Source organism: Trichoderma aggressivum, assembly GCF_033847375.1.
Source record: "Trichoderma aggressivum f. europaeum strain CBS 100526 chromosome Unknown scaffold_004, whole genome shotgun sequence".
NCBI lineage: Eukaryota > Fungi > Ascomycota > Sordariomycetes > Hypocreales > Hypocreaceae > Trichoderma > Trichoderma aggressivum.
The window spans coordinates 673,665-696,946 of NW_026946370.1; the positions used below are offsets into that span (position 1 = coordinate 673,665).

The following is a 23,282-nucleotide window of genomic DNA, read 5'->3' on the forward strand; positions in this document are numbered from 1 at the left end:
GTCATTCCCGCTGCAAGACCCATGCGGGAGGCGTTTATTGCGGAAAAGCCGCGGGAATGTCGGCAATTTTGGGCTTTGTGAGAGACGCTCTTAAAAGGACGTGTAATTCCGCTCTACGTCATTATCAGCGACATTTAACGGCTGCACCTAATGGAGAATATGCGGCTGGTATTTCGTGTTCCGGGAGCTATGCTGGATGTAGCTTGAGCAGACGTGCTTGATGCCGTCAAGCCGTTCTAGAAATTGTGCGCGACTTGGGAACTTGTTTGTCTTGTGGCTGGGCTGTGCGGTTGGAGATGCCATCTAATACAGGCATCATCCGGTGAGCAGCAGCAGACAATGTGCCCAACCCTGCAAAACTGAGAGACAATAATTCCAGAAAAAAATGTCAATAATTCCTTTGTGAATTCCTACCTACCATACACCGACGTCAGAGCTGCCCATCTCACCGCATAACCATCTCCGTGTCGCCCGTCCGGCATCTCCGGCATTTTCGTCTCCAAATCTCCGGCCCGGTCCCACTCGCTCCCCGAGTCAAGTCCGGTGAGCCAAATCTGCACCCCGTCTCCGTTCGCGCTCGCGCTCGCGCTCGTGCTGCCCTAACTTGATGCCGGCTATTTTTTTCTGGTCTCTTTTTCGACGTGTCGGGCTGTGCAACGCAATCCCTCGTCCAGCCCAAACCTGATTCTGACACCGGCAGTTGAGAAAGAGACGTCATCGCACGGCCCTGTTTGCCGTATCATCGTCTCATGTCGACCCTGTATCTCACAGACTGAGGCTAGCTTCCTGTTGCTGGCATAAAAATGCAAAGGTGACAAGATTGTCGATCTTGATAGGAACGGTTTCACTCTAGTCCCCATCTTTGACCGAAGCCGTTGCTTAGCGAGGGATGGATCTCTGGAATATCGGCACCTCGACCGTTAGATCCAGGCCGACTCATGCACCGCAGATCTGCCTTGCTCCTGGAAGCTTAATTCGGCGCTGCGCCTTGCTCCCTTTGTTCTCCCTCGGCGCGTCACGCCTTGTCCTTTGCTCTAATCTCATCTTGTCCTTTTCTGTCATGCCAAAGTGGCAATTTCCTCGGCCAGCAGTTATGCGTCCCGAACAGCAGCCACAGCTCGATTCCAAATGTGTTTGGCTTGCTTAGTTGGCACTACTTTGCATACAGTTAGGCCGGGAAACTTTATACCAACGGTATTGTAACCGAATTACCGATTCCACCAATAACCGATTCCTCACTACAACCGGATGCCACCACTGCCGACTCGTGCCAAGCATCGTTCCTGCATACAAAGGGTATGTCTAGTTGTCAAGAGGAGGTCAGAAAAACCGAGACTGAGAAGATTATAAACATCCACGTGTTAAATTATACGCCTGTTCTCCAAGTATCTGCTATTATATCTACTCATGGATATGTCTCCAGTACCTGCTACTATGTCTATATTTTTGTAGTAACTGCTACTACAGTTGTGTAGTAAAATTCGGGTGCCAGCTGAATAGGCGCTCCCTTCCACATTACTACCTACTTGATGGGCCAGCTGATTGAGTGATGATGTGCTTATATTACTGAACGTATGCACTTATTCATCTTGCCGTCTCGCTTTTCTGACCTTTGCTTGCCGGGTACCTTCACTGGTTAGAGTGACAGCTCCAGTTATCATGAGGAATCTTCATACAATCGGTGTAACGGTCCCGACTGTGGCTCTCATCGATATGCAATGACCGACGATGACATTTCTACATCCCTCTTACGCCATTCTCCTCTACTTCAAGGTTTAGCCTTTAATCCTTACTCATTGAGCTTACCGTATTGCTGTGGCCGATGTTGACAAGGGATTGACCAAACTATTTCCAATGGATAGCACACAACCACTGTGGTCGTCCCAGGAGAAGAAACACTATCGAGTATCTCCACGAAGCAGCCCATGAGCTCATTATTATACCAATTTCTCATTGACATGCAACTATAGGGTACTCGTGCGTGATTAAAAAATGCAACCATCTCAAAAGGGGCTGATGCTGCCACCTCAACTGACTGACATCTCGTCACCTGAAAGCTTACGGCCCGATCAAGAGATGATTCCAGAAGTGGAAACGAGCAAATAAGTTTATGCTTTCGACAACGGCCTATCTGTTACAACCTCCATGTCCCGTCATAGCAGTGCAGAGTCTATATTTATCATTCTTATGAGAGAGTTAATAAGCTGTTAGTCAAGGCTATACCCAGCCTTTGAAGCCATTGGGGAGGACGAGTGCTGCCCCTTCCTTCGAGGTCACTCTGCATTGCCAGCATTCGCTGTTTCGATATAGGCTGCCGCATAGCTGCGTGCCATGAAACGTCTCTGACCTGAATGCGGTGTATTTCCAACGCAAAGCTCATGGGTATAGCCTCACATATCACTCAATACATGCAACGGTGATGATTCGGGGACAAAGGCGGACTCTCCCCGTCCAGCAAGTCATCGTATAAAGAAGAGCCGCCTCGATGTAGGTGTGTGATAATGTAACGCTATTCGCTTGTGGCCGATGCTCAATGACCCGTCTTGCCTCATTTCGCCATGTCATTTAATTTCGTGACAGCCATAGCCATCTACACCTCCAGCATATCGATGCAGGATAGGCCACGATGAGCAAATGGCCAAACCCTCCAAGACAAATAATTGCTACCCTTCCCACGTGCCCAGCCAGAGACGTCCGGCCAATGAATCTCCCTTATAGAGCAAATCATCACCGTTTACATCCAAGACCAAGTAGGCCCGTATGCGAGCAGTCCATCCCCATACCAATTCGGCCCTTTCAATATACCAGCCGGGGGCCTGGCCCCGCGCATCAGCTCCCAAGTCTCTACGCTACGAGGGTTCTCTTGCCAAGCCTAACCCGAAGCCGACAAGATTTCCCGCGATTTTCAGGAACCTGACTGGTCACGGCAGCCTTCCACTGCTGCCTCAGAGTGACAACGCGCTGTTGGTATTTGCGCTTGGCCAATGTGATGCTTGCCGTCTTTCCGTACTCCGGATCTGCCTTGTCAGCTAACCAGATTCCTTCAACATCCAGGCTAGTGAGAGGTAGCAGCAACGGCGTTGGAGGATTCATCTCCATATTGAACAAGCGTCAAGCAAGTACCATGTCTCTCCTTATTGGTAGACTTTTGAGTTTCCCCCCTGCCTGTGGGGGAGGCATCACAAGATACGGAGCATGGCCTCAGCCTATTGCCGACGGGTATCCAGACCCCCCCGGCCTTGGGGAATGATGCAAAATGTTAGCGTCGCGGCATTAATACTGGAGCGGCCGATACCACTGGCAATTTTTTCTCATGACTGAGCGAGGATGGCGGATAAATGCCGCGACTCCCCGGTCATTAAGGCTGTTAATGCACAAAGCACGTTACCATTGAGCTTCAAGGGAGCTTGAGGATAGGGAGAGCTCAGGGATGAGGTGACTTTGTAAGACTATCGCGTGTTTCTTGCTTGATGAATACACTCAGGCCCAGTGCTTTCAATCGAAGTACTTCGAGCTTCGAGGTGTTTCGTGTATACACAAGTCTCGAGACCATCAAAAGCCACAAGCTCACGCGTGCTCTCCCGCATCTCCAGGCCAAACCCGTCATGTCCAAGTCCCGACTACTCGGGTATGACTGAATGCGGGGAGATGCGGAGCCGAAATGCGCGGTGCTGTGCGGCCTATTCTCTCCGCACTGACAAGGTCAATGGATTGTGGGGGAGGAGGGTAAAAGAGCCGAGCCATGCTTTCGCCCGCTTCACCTAATCACGACGACTTGTCCGTCTTTGACCATGGACGCCGAACCCTATCCGTTTTCTTAATTATTCTTGCACTAGTAGTGTTAACCCGCTTCTTCCTTTGAAGCTGTCGGTGAATACCTAGGGAGGAGGAGGCTTCTCATATATACACACGTGCGCTGAGATTACATGTACGCTGCACAACGTCTCACCATGGACGTGAAACATCCCCAGCAATTTAAAATGATGACTCTCTGCCATATGGTTACAGCACATTTGAGCCCTAGGCCAGGTAGATCGAGCCACCAACCTTGTCTTCCAGAAATGCCAGGCCCGCCGTCCCGAGCCGGGGGGTTTCCCGATTAGGCAATTGGATAACTTCGTGGCTTGTTGGCGCGCGAGTCGCTCAAGTTTTTCTTTCTGTTCGATTCACAAGGCAGAGGAGGGCCAAAGGGGGGAAAACGAGCGAGATGGAGGTTCTAGGGAATTACTAGCTGCAAGCTTACCTTTTCTCTAATTCAAGCTTGAGGGGGCGTCTCCATAATCCTCGCAGGTGTTGACAAGGCCGGCCTGTACTGTAGAACCAGCATGTGAGAGCTAAACCCCACGCCTCTCGTTACTGCGACGCGTGACCTCGGGAGTTAGATGAGCTTGGCTAGGATTAGAAAAGCCCCTTGCGGTAGCTTCAAGGAACATGGACATGTTCGCATGAAGAAAACAGAAGCTCCTTGCAAAGGATCAAACAGAGCGGAAAGCGAAATACTAGATACAATGGCTTCGTTGCCTCTCATCAAAGATCAACACCACCCTTCGCTCAATGTCATTGATGGAAATGCATCTCGCCGCCCTGATAGTATCTCATCATGCAGAGTCTTGCGAATTAATCTACAGTTTTGACGTCTTGCACAGTTCGGTCCGATGCTGAGTGCCTTGGACCATGCCACGCCCCCCCGGTCTTGGCAAGCAAGCAAACATCAGATTGATCGGAATCATCGGCGGAGTGGATATTATCAAAGGCCATACCGCATCCGACGTGTTCGTAAACAAGAGTCGTGCTCTGCCGTGAGCAGGTTTAAACCTGTTGTGCGCCAAATATAACCCCGGAAGCTTTTGCCTCTGCTAGAGTGGTATAAGCAACCCTCCGGCCCCAAAGTGGCCGGGCCCCGGTCCCATTCCTCGATGCCAAATACCGCCGAGAGAGGGCAGCAACGCAGCTTCAATTACCGCCGGGGTTGGACCTAGATCGGAGCGAGATTCCGCTGGGGAGGGGCCATTGGGCAAGAGAATGGACATCATCGGGTGACGCAATGGCATTATCATCTTCGTCGTTGACAGAACAAGTATAAGGAGGCTGCTCGCCCTCCGCCTCTCTTGGCGATATCCCTCCAGGTGTGGTCAAGCACAGCGGTCTTCTTCTTAGCATCTCATCGCTCGAGCTTCAAGGATGCTGGCCTCTCTTGTGAACCTCGTCATCGCCTCGGCGATTGGCGTTGCGGCTCTGCCAAACGGCGAAAAGCTCAGCAACATTGCTGGACGCGGTCTCTTCGCCCCTATTGCGACCAGCAACCCAGCCGGCATCTCTGGCGGAACCACTGCTACTGCCGCTGATGGAGCTCCCGTGTCCTCCTTCTTCGCTGGACTGAAGCCTCCGGTATGTTAAAGCACCATTGTCAAACAGGCGTGTATAGCTCTAGAAACTTACTCTGGCTTTGATGTAGTTCCCGACCAACTCCTGGTGGGCTTCCTATGCCGCCACTCCCGGCAACGGCACCGCCTCGGGTCCTTTCCCGTATGAGTCGCAGCTCGACGGCTTCGGCATCAACTTTGGCTTCAGCAACAACCGCCAATGGGACGGCACATCCATCAAGCAGCCCACGCAGAACGACTGGCGCGCCGGCTTCGTCGAGCACTCGGGCAACTTTGCCAACCACAAGGCCACGGCCTTTGACACGCACTCGGTGACGGTGCAGTACTTCCAGGGCGGCGCGTCCTTGACCTCTCCCCTGATCCCTGGATCTCCTTACATCACGCTCCAGTACCAGGCTGCCACGCCTCTGCTGACGTCGCGAAACGGCGGCATCACTTCCTTCAACGGCCAGAACCTTGCCAACGGCCAGAGTGGTGAGTTGAGAAACGTGCCGGGCGAGAATGAATAATTGTGTGAGACTAACAAGAGGGCGCACAGTCACTGCTACCGGCACTTCGTTCACCGTTGTCGACTCTACCGGTACCACCTACGTGATCTACGCTCTGTCTTCCATCACCCTGACTGCCACCGCCACCAACGGCGCCCAGGGTACTATCAAGGCCAGCGGCACTTACAACGGCGTCCTTCGTCTGGTCAGACTCATCCAGGCCAGCCACAAGACTCTCCTAGATCAGCACTACACCGTCTACCCGACCGCGGTCGGCTTGGACTACACCTTCACCACCACCACTGGCACCCTCATCTTCAACTACAACACTGTTGGCGATGGCAGCCAGCTGCTGATGCTGACCTGGCCTCACCACCGTCTGTCTCTGCAGAACCCCAACTCGCCCCCGACCTCGTCTCTGGGCTACCTCACCACCAAGGGATGGATGTACCCTACCCTCGGCAACCAGTGGAAGCTCCTGTACCAGCTCAGCAGCATTACCTGGAACCCTCCTCGTGCCCTTGACTCCTCTTGCAGCGCTTCTGTTATCCAGGGTCTTCAGTACGAGATTGGCCAGCTCAACGTCGCCAACGCTCCCGTTCCCAACGAGTTCTACTACTGGGGTGGCAGCCTTGCCGCCACTGCCCGTCTTGCCCTCATTGCGTAAGATCACTCACCTCTCTGCTTGTGATACAAATTTACTAACTCTTATGCTCACAGTGAGTCTGTTGGCCGTACTGACCTGATCCCTCAAGTCACCAACTACCTCAAGGCTTCTTTCAACAACTGGTTCCAGCCCACCAGCGGAGCTTCTCCCGCTTACGAGACCTCTTGGGGCGGTGTTATTGACAAGGCCGGTGCTACCAACTCGGGTATCGACTTTGGCAACGGATACTACAACGACCACCACTTCCACTACGGATACTTCCTCACTGTTGCTGCCGTCATTGCCAAGTACGATGCTACCTGGTTGGCCCAGCACAAGGACTTTATCAACTGGTTCGCACGGTACGTCTTGTTCAATTGACGAGTATGTGATGCCATTATCCTAACAAACAAACAAACAGAGACATCATCAACCCATCTCCCCAGGACCCCTACTTCCCCGTCACCCGATGCCGTGACTGGTTCGCCGGCCACTCTTGGGCCTCTGGAATCGCCAACGGAGCCGGAAGCCGTGACCAGGAGTCCACCGGTGAGGCTGTCAACGGCTACTACGGTGCTCTCCTTTGGGCCACCGTCGCTCTGTCTCAGGACTACGTCAACTACGCCAAGCTCCTCGTCGCCACCGAGCAGCAGGGTGCCCAGGTCTACTGGCACTTGTACCCCCAGCAGAGCCAGACCGACCCCAACAACCCCTACCCCGAGCCTGCGCTCCGAAACCTGATCACCATTGGCAATGTCGAGGACTGGCAGTCCGGTGCCTGGCTGTTTTGGGGCGACCAGAAGAGCGAGATTGCCGCCATCCAGATGCTTCCCGTTACCCCTATCAATGAGGTCTTGTACGACACCCAGTGGGTTAACAACGTCTGGAACTACGCCCAGAACGAGATTCTCGACCCAGCCATTGCCGATGACTGGTACGTTGACGCAACTACGTGTATACCTTGTTCATCTTACTGACATTCCAACCTTCTTAGGCGTTGTGTTTTGATTGCTGCTTACTCCAACGCCAACCCCCAGACCGCTGCCGCTTGGAGTGCCAACCTCACCACCTGGGGTAAGTTTCCATGACGTGTTATAACGGATGAAGTTGGGGACGACAATACTAACCACCTAAACAGGATCTGGAAACACCTTCACCAACGAGCTCTTCTTCATCGGCACTCGTCCCAACCCCAGCGGCAAGCCCATCTGCGGCTCCAACTTCCCCCAGAACCCCTACGGCAACTTCAAGATCCAGTCCGCCACGACCGGCCAGTGGGTTGTTCCCAACAGCGCCTCCTCCAACCTCGTTGCCTCCGGCAGCCAGGCCAACGCCGGCGTCTTCGTCAGCGCATACACTCCCAACGCCGGCACCCTCAAGCTCACCAGCAACAACCAGTACGTCACGGCCGACCAGTCCGGCAACTTTGCCCTGCAGGCTGCCCGTGCTACTGCTTCTTCCTGGGAGGTCTTCACCATCCGCCAGAAGATTGGTGCTGCCTCTGGCGTGTACACCATCAAGGCTGGTAGCAACAAGCTGTGGGTTGGCCTGGCTGCTGATGGATCGCTCGTTAACAACGCGGCCACGGAGGCAGCTGCCGCTGGTTTCCGCTTTGTTTCATCATAAGGGGTATGATGTGAATGGAGCAAAGCTCATTTGAAGTTTGAGCCCTTTCAAATAGGAAAAAAAAAAATGATTGGATCGATCCTCTTATGGGCTGTAGATGGACTACGGTTGTACATAGGATGTATATACGTCGCAATGATTTAAATGAACTACCTACCTGTATAGGATTAGATAGCAAAAAGAAAGTTATTCACCTTAATCATGGATTGACACGAGAAACCAGAACGTTTGGAATCTCTCGACAAGCGGATGTACATAAAATGATGAACGATCTGCTGCATGTTCGCAGTTGTATGAGCAATTTCTTATCTCAGTTACGACTACCGCCCTTCAATTGTTTACTTGTATGTTTATTCCTAAGGTTGGATGCATTGAGTGCATATGCCTTATTCACATGTGAAGTAGAATACCTGTACCGGAGCTGCGCCTTGCAGCACCAACCACAAGATTTTCGCCGTCATGATGCATTGGCCAGTCAGCATGGGTTAAAATTCACGGCAGAGCCGTCATCTATTTTTTTTTCTTTAAAATGACCGATCTGAATTGACGAGATGTGATTGTTTGAGACAGCAACGAAAACTTGAAGTCATAGGAATATGAGTGACCGTATGATGCTCTCAAAGGCTGCACTAGCGCGCGCAAACGTGACGACTTGTCAGATGCAAGCCGGAGCAATTGCACCATTCCAACGTAATGAACCAAGCAGTCATGATATCTCCGAGATGTAATTGCTGCAGCTCGCGTCGCCACTGAAGTGCCTGGTGCCCACCTTTACCCATGTCCTTAAATCGATGACGTCTCTCTGGCGACAAACATACATATGTGAAGGTATAAGTAGGCTGTGAGAAATGGGCTTCATATCCAAGCGCTGAAACTGTGATTTTGTCTGTTGAAACGAGCTTTGATGAAACCTTGGAGAGACAGACATTGAAGTATTGAGCAGTCTAGAATTAAAACAGGAAATAAATTCCCAAATTCACCATGGCGAGCACCCAATCTCTCAAGGGACAGACCCTTTTTGACCTCACCGGCAAGGTAGCTCTTGTCACCGGTTTGTCTCTCCTACGTCGCATCCATCACCATACCGCAGGATGAATCAAGTAATCTGACCTGTTCTGCAGGAGGAGGCTCCGGCATTGGGCTCATGGCCGCGCAAGCCCTCGCTGCCAACGGCGCCAAAGTCTACATCTGCGGCCGCACCAAGGAGAAGCTCGATACCGCCGCGTCGACCCATGGCGAGAACGCGCCTGGAGAAATCATCCCCATCCAGGCAGATATCAATTCCAAGGAGGGCGTCAAGTCGCTCGTCGACGAGATCAAGTCGCGCGAAAAGTGCATCTGCATCCTGGTCAACAACGCCGGCATCAGCGGCAAGACGTTCACCACCGCCGAGGCGGACTCGGCCGAGGATCTCAAGAAGTCGCTCTTTGACAGCGAGAAGGCGACTTTTGATGACTGGCTCGACGTGTACCGAACCAACGTCGCGGCCGTCTACTTTACCACCACCGCGTTGCTGCCGCTGCTCCAAACCTCGACCGAGACTCATCCCGGATGGTCGTCCACCGTCATCAACATCAGCTCCATCTCCGGCCTGGTCAAGACGAGCCAGCACCATTTCAGCTACAACGTCTCCAAGGGAGCGGCAGAGCACCTCACTCGCATGATGGCGGCAGATTTCGCCGCTGCCGGACTCAAGATCCGCGTCAACAGCATTGCACCGGGGGTTTTCCCTAGCGAGATGACTACGGACGGGAGCGACGAAGGCCAGAAGAGCCAACTAGACAAGAGCAAGTATGAGGGTAAGATTCCTGCTAATCGCCCGGGTAAGGACGAGGATATGGCGCAGGCGGTGCTTTTCCTTGCTGGGAACCAGTTTGTCAATGGCCAGAGGGTCGTCGTTGATGGTGGACACACGCTCGCTGCCGGGTTGTAACCAAAGCTGTAGTATCAAGTCAACCTTGTTAATATTGGTCAAAATAAAGCAAAGTTTTGGGACAGATTGTGAGACGTATAATTGGTCCAGTTCCGTCCACTCCGTATGAGTGCGATCCATGAAGCCACAGAACACGAGATGAGCCCGCTAAGAGGAGGGTTAAAGCAGTCGGCTACAAATCCACCAGAGCAAGTTTCGTATATCAAATAATATTGTTCAGCACTCCCCGCTTCTTTATCCAGCTGTCGGACTCCGCCCTCGTTCCCCCGGCCGTCTGCAGGGTTCCTGAATTCTCACCTGCTCAACTCCGTGCTTTCCAACTCCCGCTTAGTAAGTGCTCACTCTATTATACGCAATATTGGTTTCAAAGAGAAAAACTGTCAGATCCTCGGAAGTAGCGAAATCCGCTGTCGCGCCATGATTTCATACCATACCGCAAGATTGGTTAACAACAGTCAGGCTATTCATCTTTGATTGCTAATTCATTATAAATTCCAACTCCGACTCCGAGAAGAAAATGGGGAAAAGGAGAAGAAACAAAGAGATGCGGAATACCATTCTCCAGCTATATAATGTCAAGCTAGTCCACAATATGTTCACAAAGTTGGAACATACCAAACTTGACAACTTATCACAGACTCGCAATTTGGCTCACGAACAGTATCGCCCATATCAATCCAAGATGAGAACCGCCGACTATATCACCTACTTCCTAGCCTGTGCCAGAACAGTCGCAGGTCAAGCACTTAGCAAGCCAACTCTGAACTACCTTGGCTTTGTGAACGTGACACTCGGATCAGCCGTGGACGCAGGAGATGTTGGGCTCGGCCAGCAAGTAACAATCCCGATAAATGGGGGCACCGTCAGCGGACCAAGCGTTACGGGAAAGTCCTATCGTTTGGCGCCGACTGGGGGTCATATGATGCCCAGGGGTTCTACCATCCTGACGCACGCTTAAATGTACAAACCGACGACGGCGCATTGATTTACTTGCAGCTTTTTGGGACACAGCTGGAGAATGCCGAGGGCCAAGCGGATGGCCACCGGGGCATCGTGAGAGTCAAGTATGAAACGGGGCATGCCAACTACACGTGGCTGAACTTTGTCGCTGCTACGGGCATTTACGAGCTGCCTGCTGATGGCCAAGATACATATCTTGTTGCTGATATTTGGGAGGTATTTGCGATTGACATCACATCTGTTAATGATGGAACCAAGCATTGCTAATCGGTTTCATAGACAAAACCTGCTCAGAACTAGACATTTGCTTGATTTCTGTGTGTCAAGAATGCTCATTTTAAGGTTGATAGAATCTTCTAATTGTTATGTATCAACCACAGAGAGTTGGAATTGGGATGGAAATTACCATAGACGGAAGAAGAGAGTTCTCTTCACGAGTCCTTACAAGTCAGCCACATGGCCCTTGTTATAGCAATTTCAGAGTAAAGGCAGCATGTGACGAAGTGCATCAGGTAGACGCAATATTAGAAGGGCAGCAGTGAGAAAAAGACAAAACTTAAGAAGCAATCATATAACTCGCAAATGGTTTCCATCCTCACCGCGCAATTCTAATCAAGTCTCCGCGTATGTGTATATATATTTCAAATTTACCATCGAACCACAGCTGTTGCCTTATATTTAACGCCCCGCTGCTCGACTTTTCAGCAGTTTGACCACGTCTGATGTTCCTTTCGAAATTGCCCAGCCCCTTGCTGTACGACCATTATATGACTTGGCGTTAATATCAGCTCCATTATCAAGAAGATAATTGACCACATCTGCCTCTCCGTGAGAAGCCGCAATATGAAGCACCGTACACCCGCCCTTGTTCTGCTTAGCATCAATATCAGCTCCTCGACGAAGCAGCAAGTTAGCCACCTTGTATTTTTTGTTCCAAACTGCAGAACAAAATGGCGTGTTGCCGTCATTCCCCTTGGCTTCAATATCGGCTCCATGGTCAAGAAGAAATTTGACCATGTCCTTTTCTCCACGAGAAGCCACGTTATGAAGTATGGTATCCCCATCTTCATCTTGCGTGTCAATATCAGCGTTCCAGTCAAGCAGCAACTTTGCCATATCTGTATCCTTCTCATTAATCGCAAGACCAAGCGGAGTATCGCCTATATTCGTCTTGGCTTCAATGGCAGCTCTATGGCTAAGAAGGAGCTCGACCATATTTGTGTCCCCCCTAGAAGCTGCTTTATGAAGCTCTGTCCAACCATGAACACCTGGCGCTTCAACATCAGCTCCCCGAGTAAGCAGAATCTTGGCCGTATCTGGTTTTTCATTATCAATTGCAACACCAAGTGGAGTTCTGCCGCCTTTCGTCTTGGCCTCAATGTCAGCTCCATGCTTGAGAAGGAGATTAACCATATCGACTCTTCCATGAAAACTCATTTCATGGAGAACTGTATCACCATCATTCTTCTTAGCTTCAATATCAGCTCCTTCGTTCAGTAGCAATTTGGCCACATCTGCCTTTCCACCGTGAGCCGCATCGAAAAGTGCTGTGCCGCCATATTTATCTTTCGCGTCAACGTCGGCTCCTTGCATAAGAAGCTTTTGAACCACATCTGCTTTTCCCTCGCGAGCTGCAATGTGAAGTGGCGTATCGCGATGCTTGGCCCAGGACTCCGCGCGCTTGTCATTCTCAAGGGCCTGCCGGTCTTGGTTATCATCGTACCTCTTGCGCTCAGCCTCCACCTGCTTCTTGAGCTCGAGCAACTCGCGCTCTTTGCGCTCGTGAACATCCTTGAGGTCCTGCTTAAGCTTAGCCTGCTCCTCATCGCTGCGGCGAATGTTGTCCTTGAGTTCATCGTACTCCTCCTTCAAAGCGCGTTGCAGCTCAGCATCGTGCTTCGCCATCTCCTCCTGCATCTGTGTCTTCAAGGCTAGCAGCTCAGCTTGGTGCTTCTCGCGCTCGCGGATAATATCTTGGTTAAGTTGCACACCCGCCTCGGTATTCTCGATTGGGAGACCCTGGTTGACGATCTCATCTTGCAGCTCAAGTAGGGTGGTCGAGCCCAGAGAGAGGATATACTTGATGATTTCGAGGTAGCTCTCGCGCGTCTGGTCAAGCCGGAAGATGCGGCTACCTTTCTCATGCATGTAGCCCCAGAACTTCTTCGTCTCAATGAGTTCCCGCTCGCGCTGCGTGCCAGTAGCCTCATCGACCTGGCTCCACATACTGGTGGCAAGGACGACTGACGAATATGCTTCTTCACCGCATAGCTTCTTAAACATGGATAGGTTGCGGAGCGTGGAGCCGGCCATGCGGACATCAATGATGCGGTGCAGATAGATGATGCCGCTGAGCTTTATGTCTTGCTTGAGGGAGTCGGTAAGCCAGACGGCAATGTTTTGCAGCACCTCCACATCAGAGCGGCTTGTGTCGTCGAAGCCTGGTGTGTCGATGAGGTGGACGCAGACGTGGTTGTTAAACATAAACTCGACGTCCTCGACATCTGCAGTGCCTAGCAGCCAATGTTGTTAGTTAGCCCGTTCAAAGACTAGAATGATCGCTGTATACCCACATGACTCCAAGCTATGGCCGATCTTGACATTTTTGCCAGTACATAGAGAGATGAGAGAGCTCTTCCCAGAGCCAGTGACACCCATCACTGCAATGTACAAATGCTTGATCTCAGTCTTGCTATTAGTGAAGCCATTCTTAGCCGGCGGCGTTTTCGTTACTTGGCCTGGAGGCACCTGGTAGGGCCGATCTTTGCTTCCATTCTTTGGCTGAGTCTCTTCAGGGCCGGCTATTACTTATGTCCAGATGTTAGCGTTTATATAAAGATGTTGCTGTATGTACATGTAGTAACAAAGGCATACCAGACACAGAAACGGCTTCCTCCTTCTTGTCACCCCGAAGCGGCGCGATGAAGCTTCTTGCTCTCTCCGGAAGTTCAGGTGGGACGACATCTGTTTCTATTAGCATCTCCTCTCTTCACATATCAGGAGAACACTTACCTTTGATCGTCGTCTTTGTATCAATCCTGCGTACTGGCACCATCCCGAGGAGTGCCTTTGCATATGCTGCTGCCGTCATGGCTGCATACCCTCGCCACTCCTTTAACCCCTCCCACTGCCCATCCGAATAATCACAAATACCGCGAATTACTATGCTCGGGAAGCTGTTCATAAACCCCGCAGCTTCCATCTCAAAGCACAAGACGTCAAGTTTCTCGCCAAGCATATCTCGAATCTGAGCGTCTTCCATGAAGCTCTCGGCCGAAGCAATCAGACCTCGGTGAATTGTTGGATTATTTTTCCGTTCAGACCTTTTAGGTCGTTTTATTAGTTCTGGTTCAGAGCCGCTTGAATAAAGTTTATCAGAATCTGGATCTGGCCGACTGTGTTCTTCCCGTAGCCTTTCATTTTTCCCGAGGATGTCGTTAATGACTGTGTCGATATTATTCCCCTCGCTCTTTATACTTTGTGCTGAGTCCGTTCGCCGTATTAAGCAAAGCTATGTCCGGTTGATTCATGTTTCCTACAGGTTCGAATATCTTCCTCCGGATCGTTTCCCCATAATCATATTGGACCACGCCACTATGGCAGCCACTCTTTTCGTGATAGGTGGGACTACTAACGACAACATCTCCAAGACGTCTATCATGCCTTTTGCTAGGTACGCCGCCTGCAATACCGACCATCAGGCATACCCTAACATTGGGAAAGGTGTTCATCTCAGGATCCGACATGATCTTCCCAAGGTAATTGGACGACGGTCGCGATAAAAAGAAACAAAGAGTTGACTATAGGATGCGTGAATCAATCATATTAATTGATTGGTTGGGTCATATATATGTATCCTTTGGAAAGATGAGGCTCAACCTCGTCCACTCCGTCGGGTTTCAAGGTTGGGCGTTAGTTCCATACATGCAGTTGCGTTAGAGAGGGGAGCTGAAGATGCATCGCTTATTAAACGTGTGCTTATACCATTTGTCTCTGGGGCTGTGAGCCTTGTACTTTGTCAGATGATAAAGCGGCTTGGGCACCAAATCATTCAGCAGCTGAACTTGCGTCTCGCTTATAAAAATGTGTATCAGCACTTATTTGTCTCTACCTTGCATCATGCCATATGGTAAGGCAGCTTGGGCACCAAACAACTCGGTAGCTGAGATCTTCCACTACGGCGAAACTCGAGACGAATTCCTGTACAATATCGTGACACTCAATTAGTATCCATCGTTGCGTATATCAATTTCTTCCCCATTTCTAAGCTAGTTTAATTTCTAGATCACAACCAGGCTTCATCCACAGAGGCTCCCAGGACAGAGATATTACACCCGAAGCTTAAGGGCCATTAAAGCATTTTCAGGTGCATTAATATGATTGATCCAAGCTTATTAATTGGCTTATTAACTTACAGAGGAGTAGATCCATGGAGCCCAGTCAATCCAGCCAAAGCTTGAGCGAACAATTCCCCAACCACTGGCAGGCCAGCACAGCCGACAGCAACCTTACGCTACATGGCTTCCGTCGCTTCAAGACTACACATTTACTGAATCTGCGATACCTTGAGGCTGAGGTTGCTGAAATAGATCATCTCATCTATCAGCTTGGCCTCGGCTTAAATGTGGAACCATCCGCGACGGATAGGCTGGGGTTGAAACATTGTATAAGGGACGAAATACTCCCTTCCACTGACCAAACAGTCTCCAAAGAACTTATACAGAGACTCCGTCAAACATTAAAGGAGTATGGTATGTATAGATTCTCATAATCTTATGTAATTTACTAATTTTAAGTTAGATGAGGCAGTGATTGCTTTTAACACCATCATGTCCATGGATACATTTGCGCTCCTTGATGACGAAAAGCAGTGCAGCCTCAGAACAGACATCAGCTTATACGAAATGTATAAAACAAGGCTTATTAGGGTGGATCAGACACCTCGTACTCGACAAGACCCCTTACAGCGCTCTATTCATCAACTGCTACGATGGTTTCGTTACTTACGGTTATCTAAATCGTCTCAAGATAACGTTGAGGGCACCAGTCCCATCGGAATGAACCAGGCATCGTCTTCCCAAAATGCCACACTTATTTCAGAGATAATTTCTCGAGTCATTATAGGGGTGGTCACAGCCATCTTTTTGATAGCTCCTCTTATTGCCCTGTCGTATGAATCACGGAAGAGCATCCAAATTGTCATTATTTCGACTTGTATCGTGGTGTTTGCGTGTCTGGTATCAGTATTGTTGAGGGCATCGAACCTAGAGATGATGGTTGTTACTGCCGCCTACGCTGCAATAATTGCGGTATTTGTTTCTAATCCAGTATCTAATTAGAAGTCGGGGGAAATACTTGTCTGCGTATGCTATCTAGTAGAGAGTTGTATGTGTAAGAGGAGGATTTAACTTCATGTTTGCGCAGACAATCAATAGAGCCACAATGAGCCCATTGTCCCGGTGAAACAGAGCTGACATTTGGTAGCTATAGAAGATGAACTCTATTTCCCAGTAAAATTTGTATACTTCTATGTCTGTGGGGCGAACGCAATGGAAAGCATCATTGACATCTCGGATTCGCCAACATTGATGTCATGCAAAATCATGATGCCATACCACAGTAAGTGACATCACGAAAACGCAACCCTGTCAGATTAACAACGCGAGGAATTAGAATAAAATAGAGTCGAATTAAAAAGAATTGTTAATAAATGGACTATATACAAGTTTTTTTAACATTAAAAACATGATCAGTACCACTGCTCGCATCTCCCTCAGGCACTTAATCCCCAAACGCCAATTCTACGAGTACAGCGCGGCTATTCGCAAATACCCTACACCAAACCCCAACTCAGCAATTTCAAGAAGCAAATTTCACACAATGTCTCGCACGGAATCTGGAAGTTTTAAGCCTGTCGAGGAAGCTCAAAGACAGGATCTCCCAGGGTAAGCTGTCGTCCTCGAGTTGCACGAAATATAAAATCCCACTAACATGTACGCCAGCTTGGAGAAGGACATGAAGCCAACCAGTGAAGCAACCGCTCTAGAGGGAAAACATGAACATCAAGAATATCTAGCAGCCGGAAAACTCAAAGGCAACAAAGCCCTCATCACCGGCGGAGAGTAAGTATCAAATAATACCATTCAAACCCAACTATAAAAGGAAAAAAAAACACCAACCAATTTCATTTCACAGCTCCGGCATCGGCCGCTCCATTGCAGTCCTCTTCGCCCGCGAAGGCTCAGACATAACAATCGTCTACCTCCCCTCCGAAGAACCCGACGCCCAAGAAACCAAAAAAATGGTCGAAAACGAAGGCAAGCAATGCCTCCTCATCCCAGGAAACCTCATGGACAACGAAACCTGCCGCAAAGCCGTCGAGCAGCACATGCAAAAGTTTGGTGCGCTGCACGTCCTCGTCAACAACGCCTCGAAGCAGGTCATGTGTGAGGATATCAGCGAGATTGATCTTGACGTGGTGGAGAGCACGTTTAGGAGCAATATCCTGCAGATGTTTGCTGTGACAAAGTATGCTGTGCCGCATATGGAGAAGGGTGGCTCGTGAGTCTTAGCCCTTTTATATTCATCGACATTGACTGAATGTGACTCGTAGCATCATTAATACAACTTCGACTGTTGCATTCAGAGGCACAGCTGCAATGGTAGACTATGCATCTACAAAAGGCGCCATCACTTCGTTTACAAAGTCGCTGGCAAAACAGCTCATGCCCAAGGGCATCCGAGTCAATGCCGTAGCTCCTGGCCCTGTTCACACACCTCTTCAGCCTGCCTCACGTCCTGCGGAACAGATGGAGGGATTCGGGAAGAAATCTGGGATTGGAAGGCCTGGCCAGCCGAGCGAGATTGCTCCCAGCTTCATATTTCTCGCGTCCAAGGATGCCGAGTTGTATTACGGGCAGATTCTACACGCATATCCTCTCGGTGATTAAGTATAAGCATCTCACAGATTAGCATGGAGGCCGCAGTATGAGATTGGGGAAACAGCAGATCATGAAATAGTCAGTTTATCCGTCTAGGCTGTCATCAGTAATACTTAAAACACAAATCTGCAAGCTATTTTTACACAGAAGCCGCACCCCAGAACTCCAATGGCCCCCTGTGGACCGAAAAGTGTTTCCATCATTACACCCAGTCATCCCATCATAGACGATATGGAAGAAAAATTACAATGCTACGTGGAATTCGAGCCCTCGTCTACATCTGAACACGCAAGAGATAGCGCAGCTTTACCTGAGAGACATCGTAGCAGATGTACTCGTTGTACATGAGATATGCGCCGTCTACGTTGGTGGCACATGGCTTGGCGGAAACGTCGGGCTATGACCTGTGTTAGCAACTGATACTCATACTTTGTATGCATGGAGCAACTTGAGGAAGAATCGACTCACAATCTGAATGCCCTTGAGGCTCTCGTGCACCTCCCCGGCGTCCTTCCACTTTGGCGGCGCAGTCAAACCCATGCCCCAGGTACTCTCCATGCCTTGCGACTTTGCAGAAGTGTCGGCGTTGTAGCTCGCATTGGTCAATTGCTGCATAGGGTCACCCAGCTTGGCTTCGCAGAGAAGCAGAAGCGCCTGGCCTCCGGAGATGTACGAGCAGCAGTAGTTGGCCGACTTGGATGACATATCGGCCAGGTAGATACCTTTGCCAAACATGTAACCAGAGACGGGTGCTTCCGGCGGCGCGATTCGCAGACCCTGACTAAGGATACCACCGAAATTTGTAGCGCGCGAGCCGTGCCAGAGAAGACGACGGTTGGCGCCAATCTTGCTCTTCTCGACGTAGTCGTCGAAGCGAATGTTCTCTCCCTGTCTTTCGATTCGGAAAATGTCCTGGACCTTGTAGGTGTGGCCATGGCTCTCTCCCTTGGAGCCGTGAAGGTAGTCTGACAGATATTGGAATTCAGTGCTCTCGGGGTCTAGTACGGACATTTCATTGAGACCCAAGCTCTGGAATTGCTTATCGAGGGGATGGACATTGTCTGTTGATTTGCGGTCAATCTTCATAATGTCTGCGGCATCCTTCATGTCTGACAAGCTTTCCAGCAGCTCAATCTCCTTCTTGAGCAGGGCATTGTCTCGGATAATAGGAGGACGGTTGCGGCCAAATGCGTGAGGAATGATGGAGTAATACATGTTGGATAGCATTTCCGTGGCATTAGCAACGGTAGTGTTCCACTTGCTGGCCGCAAGAGAGGCGTCGTCCATCAAGGCCGCGAGATCTTTGAGCTGTTGGAAACCACGAGTGATGGTCGTTTTGCTCAGCTTTCCTAGAGGGAGCTTGTTCGCGTCGTAATTCAGGGCAGTCATAGTGGCCTGGAAATACTGCTGGTTGAAGATGAGCTCCATAAGAGACTTGACCTGGGGCTCAAGAGTGCAATCGGCAACCTTGACCTCTTCATCGTCTTCTTTTTTCACCGCGGCTTTGTCGTCGGTCTTGTCGGCATCGTCCTCGTCTTCCGAGTCGGGATTGTAGCTTCGCTCAACAAAGGCATACTTTCCTGGCTTTGGGTTATCGCCCCTGTTGTCCCAAGCGAGGCCAGACTTGTCCTTGAATTTCTTTTCAAAGTTCTTGATTGCATCTGCTGCCGTGCCGTTGCCGAGAATGGCACTTTGGCCGGTTTCTCCGACACGGCCCCACCGAGTCCATGTCTTGTACTGGTTTGCTTTGGCATCAAATACAACCTGGGCAGACGCGGATTAGTATGTGGTCTATAGACATGAGCAGAACTCAAACTTACCTGGACGCGGTAAAACTTGTTATTGTTGTTGGATGCATTCGTCTGGTTGAGGGAAGCATCGTATATCAGGCCAGAATCGGGGTCAATGTATACCACGGTGTGGACCAGCGGGCAATGCTCGTCTACCGGAATTGTGAAGTCCTTCTTTTTGATAAATTGGCCCTCTGCCACCTGGCTCTCTTCTTTGACCTCGGACTCGGACTCGGGCTCAGGGTCGGCGGCTTTCGCCTTGCCCTTTGCTCCTTTCGCGGCCTTGGAGCCCGTGGTTTTGGCCTTTTTGGTCTCGGGCTCTTCGTCATCGTCGCTCTTGGACACCATGATGGGTCTCTTTCTGCCATTGGTTTGCGGGCCGGCAGACTTGTCGCTGCCCCAGACATGGGTCTGTGGGTCGATTGTCTTATTCTCCTTCTCGGCCTCGAAGATCCAGGCCGGGCTGACCAAAGGCAAGTCTTTGGCCTTGCCGGCGGCGACCTTTGCCGTGTTGTTGTTGTAATCATCTTCACTGCAGACAATGTGGGTTGTGGTTTTGGCGACGGTCTTGGTGACGCTTCCGCCCAGGGATTTGATGAGCTGCTCGAGAGAGGCTTGGGTATGCTTGGAGGTGTCAAACTTGCCGCTGATGGCAATGACGCATCCGTCCAGCGGCGGCACTGCAGGAGCCGCAGGAGCCGCAGGAGCCGCAGGGGCAGCCTTTCTTCGAGGCATGACGGTTGGTGATGAGGTTGGATTTGAGGAGAGGATGGAAATTGGGAAGTAGAGGAACAACTACGAGTAATGGCCGGCTTTTGTAATAGAAGTGGTGAAGTGGTGAATGCTGCGCTTCTGTGCAATGCCTAGTTGGTTCAATGCATCGAAGCAGAGGGATTCAAAAGACGCGTCAACAGGATTCAATTGGGCTTTCAATGACAAGAAAAGAAGAAGAAAAGATGGGAGTTGAGCAGCTTGATGCTCGGGGCTGAAGCTGATAATCGACGCCCTTTTTAATAGCCCGCAGCTTAGCTCGGGTTGGGACGGATTTCTCAGGTACAGGCGCAAATGGCCCGGAGCTGCCTAGCTTTTAGTGGAGCCCAGCCGCCAGAAGCTGCGCAGCTGTCCCACTACGGCCGGGGCTGATTAGCGCTGCAGCTCCCTAGCTTTTGTGGCTCCGGGGAGGCTTTACAGCGGGCTTTCCAGGCACCAGCGCGCCCAGATCTCGCTGAAGGGGCGCGCGAGAAGAACGCGGCATCACGTGGCTGGCCGAGAGCCGGGATCTCAGTGGCCTTGCTGCCTGGATTTATGGGGATGAGCGAGCTGGAGCAGTGCTGGGATGACTAACAGCTGCAGCGGTCAATCTCTTGATACCATCAGTCGATTCATTGATGTTACGCATGTGCTCAGTCCGGGATGAGGAAGGGAAGTCAATTGGCCAAAGGGTTGCTTGAGATGGAGATGGTACTACCTATCCAATTGAGCTTTGTTAAAGTACTTATCAGCATTGCTCAAAGGTGATGATCCATGTTAGATACGGAGGATCTAGTACTAATTACATGTATACGGACACTTGCAGACAAGTACACGTCCCTCAACAAACAACGAGCATCACCACCACCCAACCACCCAACATGAAGCCGTATCCTAATCGCAGCTGGGCTTGATTTCCAACGGTATCAACCATTTATACATCGCTTAGGGCTGGTTGGCGCATCCGTCCGGGCTCCTGAGCTTCCCATCGCACCACGGCGCCGCCGGCGAACCAGCACAGCAGCGTACTGACGTTGCATGGCGGTGCCATTTCGTCCTCGTCTTTTGGCACAGAAACCTTGTGTACAAATGTTCGCCAACAAACATGGCCGTGTGTTCGCCCCTGCAATTCGAATGCCTGTGAGTGTGTCAGATGAGACGGCCAGCCTAGATGTTGCCCTTCATTTGGTAGAATGGCAGATTGATGGTAACAATGCGTGATCATAGGGAACGGTAGAAGTCGATGGGAGTGATGAGTGGTGGTCAGAGACAACGATGGAGTTCAGCATGAACCTACCGAAATAGCATGCATTTACCGGCAGATGTGCCAACATCCTCCAGCTGGTATCTAAGGTTGGGATCCAAAACACCGAGCTCGTCTACCAGCTCACAGTTAGCAAAGCTAGGGAGCTTTAGCAGAGGGGACAAAGAGCACTTACAACACCAGCCGTGCTTGAGCCTCTCCTGAGAGCAAGTCATGGTCATGTTGTAATCGCCGCACCACTTGAAGATGATGTCGTTGGTCGCAGGGGGTTCTGTCGGCGTCCACTCGCCGTCTTTGAAGCCCCTCTGAACGACGCGGTCAACTCGCAAGTTTCGAGGGTTTTGAGACGGAAAGGGGATACCCTGAGCTAGGCTAGGGAGCCCAAAACCGAGAAACACCAGGAATAAAGAGACCTTCATGATGATTGTTTTGCTTCGACAATTGAGGGTGAGTAATGGACAAGCGTGAGTCGTGTGGAGGAAAAGAAAAAGATGGTACAGGGCTCATCGTGGTGGGAGAGGACCGATCATGGCCTTGTTATACTTCGAGGAAAAATTCTATCGTAAGCCACCTGTATGAGAGTTATTCACCGAGATACAGCGCCAATCTTGGGAAAAGCTTTTTTGGTGTCAAGAAAATTTATTGTACATGTACTATGCCCATGAAAAGTACTACTAAGGTAGTCGTAACATTCGACACTTTCATGTTCCATTTGGCGAAGCTAGATGTCGCCTCATATTTCCATCGGTGCAACTTTAATAAGTGTACCGATACCATACCATTTTTGCATGCTACATTCGGGTCATGGGGCACTGTTCGACGCTTCAACTACTTGTTCAATGGGAAGTGTTTAAGGAAAAAAAAAAATACACGGATCATACTCGAGTATGCGATGAATAATGCTCGACAAGGCAACTCGAGGGCTAGCAGCCTTGAGGATGGAGATTGAGATTGAATGCAAATTTCCAAAAGTCACATGCTTTTCCCTCGCATTCACCCTCTCTCCACCTATCCCACTTTCATTTTTATGCTTTTGATAAAGAGAATCAAGGATTATAGCAAAAGTACCTGTTGTATCGGTGAATTGGACATGGTAGGTCGAGTGTCTTGAACGCTTCCCACAGCCCAAAGTTACTTTCCAAGCACTGGTCATATGGATCCGCCATTCACTGGGATAGTTTGGCACTGGCTCACGGCGTATGTTTGTCTTTCTTGGCTTACGATGGCAATGACGAAAATGGGAAGTTTTGTACATGTATGTACTACTATAGCTACCGGGTAGCATTCCGAGTTGGCAAACTGCATGTCACAACCCAGCGATAACTTGGCTGTACTACATGTAGGTGGTATATCCTCATGAGCATCATACAACGAGTAGATACATGTAGAGCTCATTCATCTCTAATTTAATGTCTGCACAAGTATCTTCCTTCGCCAATAAATTCTCTCAGATTATCACTGAATATTTTACTTTTGTTCCATCATCTACTGCAGTAATCC

At 50.2% G+C, this 23,282-nt stretch overlaps 6 protein-coding genes across 6 annotated transcripts; 3 read left to right on the plus strand and 3 right to left on the minus strand.

Moving 5' to 3' along the window:
* Window positions 1–5,181: 5,181 nt before the first annotated feature.
* On the plus strand, window positions 5,182–8,144 carry Triagg1_1789 (CAZyme family GH81; the record flags this gene model as incomplete). The annotated part of the gene is made up of 7 exons (XM_062895897.1): window positions 5,182–5,388; window positions 5,456–5,858; window positions 5,923–6,535; window positions 6,593–6,880; window positions 6,940–7,452; window positions 7,513–7,592; window positions 7,657–8,144. 7 exons carry the CDS (start codon window positions 5,182–5,184, stop codon window positions 8,142–8,144), a joined length of 2,592 nt encoding a protein of 863 aa, XP_062759328.1.
* A 981-nt stretch (window positions 8,145–9,125) lies between these two features.
* Triagg1_1790 (uncharacterized protein) lies at window positions 9,126–11,337 on the plus strand (the record flags this gene model as incomplete). The annotated part of the gene is made up of 6 exons (XM_062895899.1): window positions 9,126–9,195; window positions 9,266–10,073; window positions 10,298–10,407; window positions 10,715–10,814; window positions 10,878–11,253; window positions 11,317–11,337. The coding sequence occupies 6 exons, from the start codon at window positions 9,126–9,128 to the stop codon at window positions 11,335–11,337; spliced, it is 1,485 nt and encodes a 494-aa protein (XP_062759329.1).
* Window positions 11,338–11,715: 378 nt separating this feature from the next.
* Triagg1_1791 (uncharacterized protein) lies at window positions 11,716–14,299 on the minus strand (the record flags this gene model as incomplete). The annotated part of the gene is made up of 4 exons (XM_062895900.1): window positions 11,716–13,550; window positions 13,611–13,838; window positions 13,912–14,001; window positions 14,050–14,299. The coding sequence occupies 4 exons, from the start codon at window positions 14,297–14,299 to the stop codon at window positions 11,716–11,718; spliced, it is 2,403 nt and encodes an 800-aa protein (XP_062759330.1).
* Window positions 14,300–16,917: 2,618 nt separating this feature from the next.
* Triagg1_1792 (uncharacterized protein) lies at window positions 16,918–17,987 on the plus strand (the record flags this gene model as incomplete). Its single annotated transcript, XM_062895901.1, has 4 exons — window positions 16,918–16,982; window positions 17,040–17,159; window positions 17,233–17,598; window positions 17,651–17,987. The coding sequence occupies 4 exons, from the start codon at window positions 16,918–16,920 to the stop codon at window positions 17,985–17,987; spliced, it is 888 nt and encodes a 295-aa protein (XP_062759331.1).
* A 265-nt stretch (window positions 17,988–18,252) lies between these two features.
* Triagg1_1793 (uncharacterized protein) lies at window positions 18,253–20,503 on the minus strand (the record flags this gene model as incomplete). Its single annotated transcript, XM_062895902.1, has 3 exons — window positions 18,253–18,375; window positions 18,447–19,742; window positions 19,799–20,503. The coding sequence occupies 3 exons, from the start codon at window positions 20,501–20,503 to the stop codon at window positions 18,253–18,255; spliced, it is 2,124 nt and encodes a 707-aa protein (XP_062759332.1).
* Window positions 20,504–21,811: 1,308 nt separating this feature from the next.
* Triagg1_1794 (uncharacterized protein) lies at window positions 21,812–22,201 on the minus strand (the record flags this gene model as incomplete). Its single annotated transcript, XM_062895903.1, has 2 exons — window positions 21,812–21,897; window positions 21,958–22,201. 2 exons carry the CDS (start codon window positions 22,199–22,201, stop codon window positions 21,812–21,814), a joined length of 330 nt encoding a protein of 109 aa, XP_062759333.1.
* Between the last annotated feature and the right edge of the window lie 1,081 nt (window positions 22,202–23,282).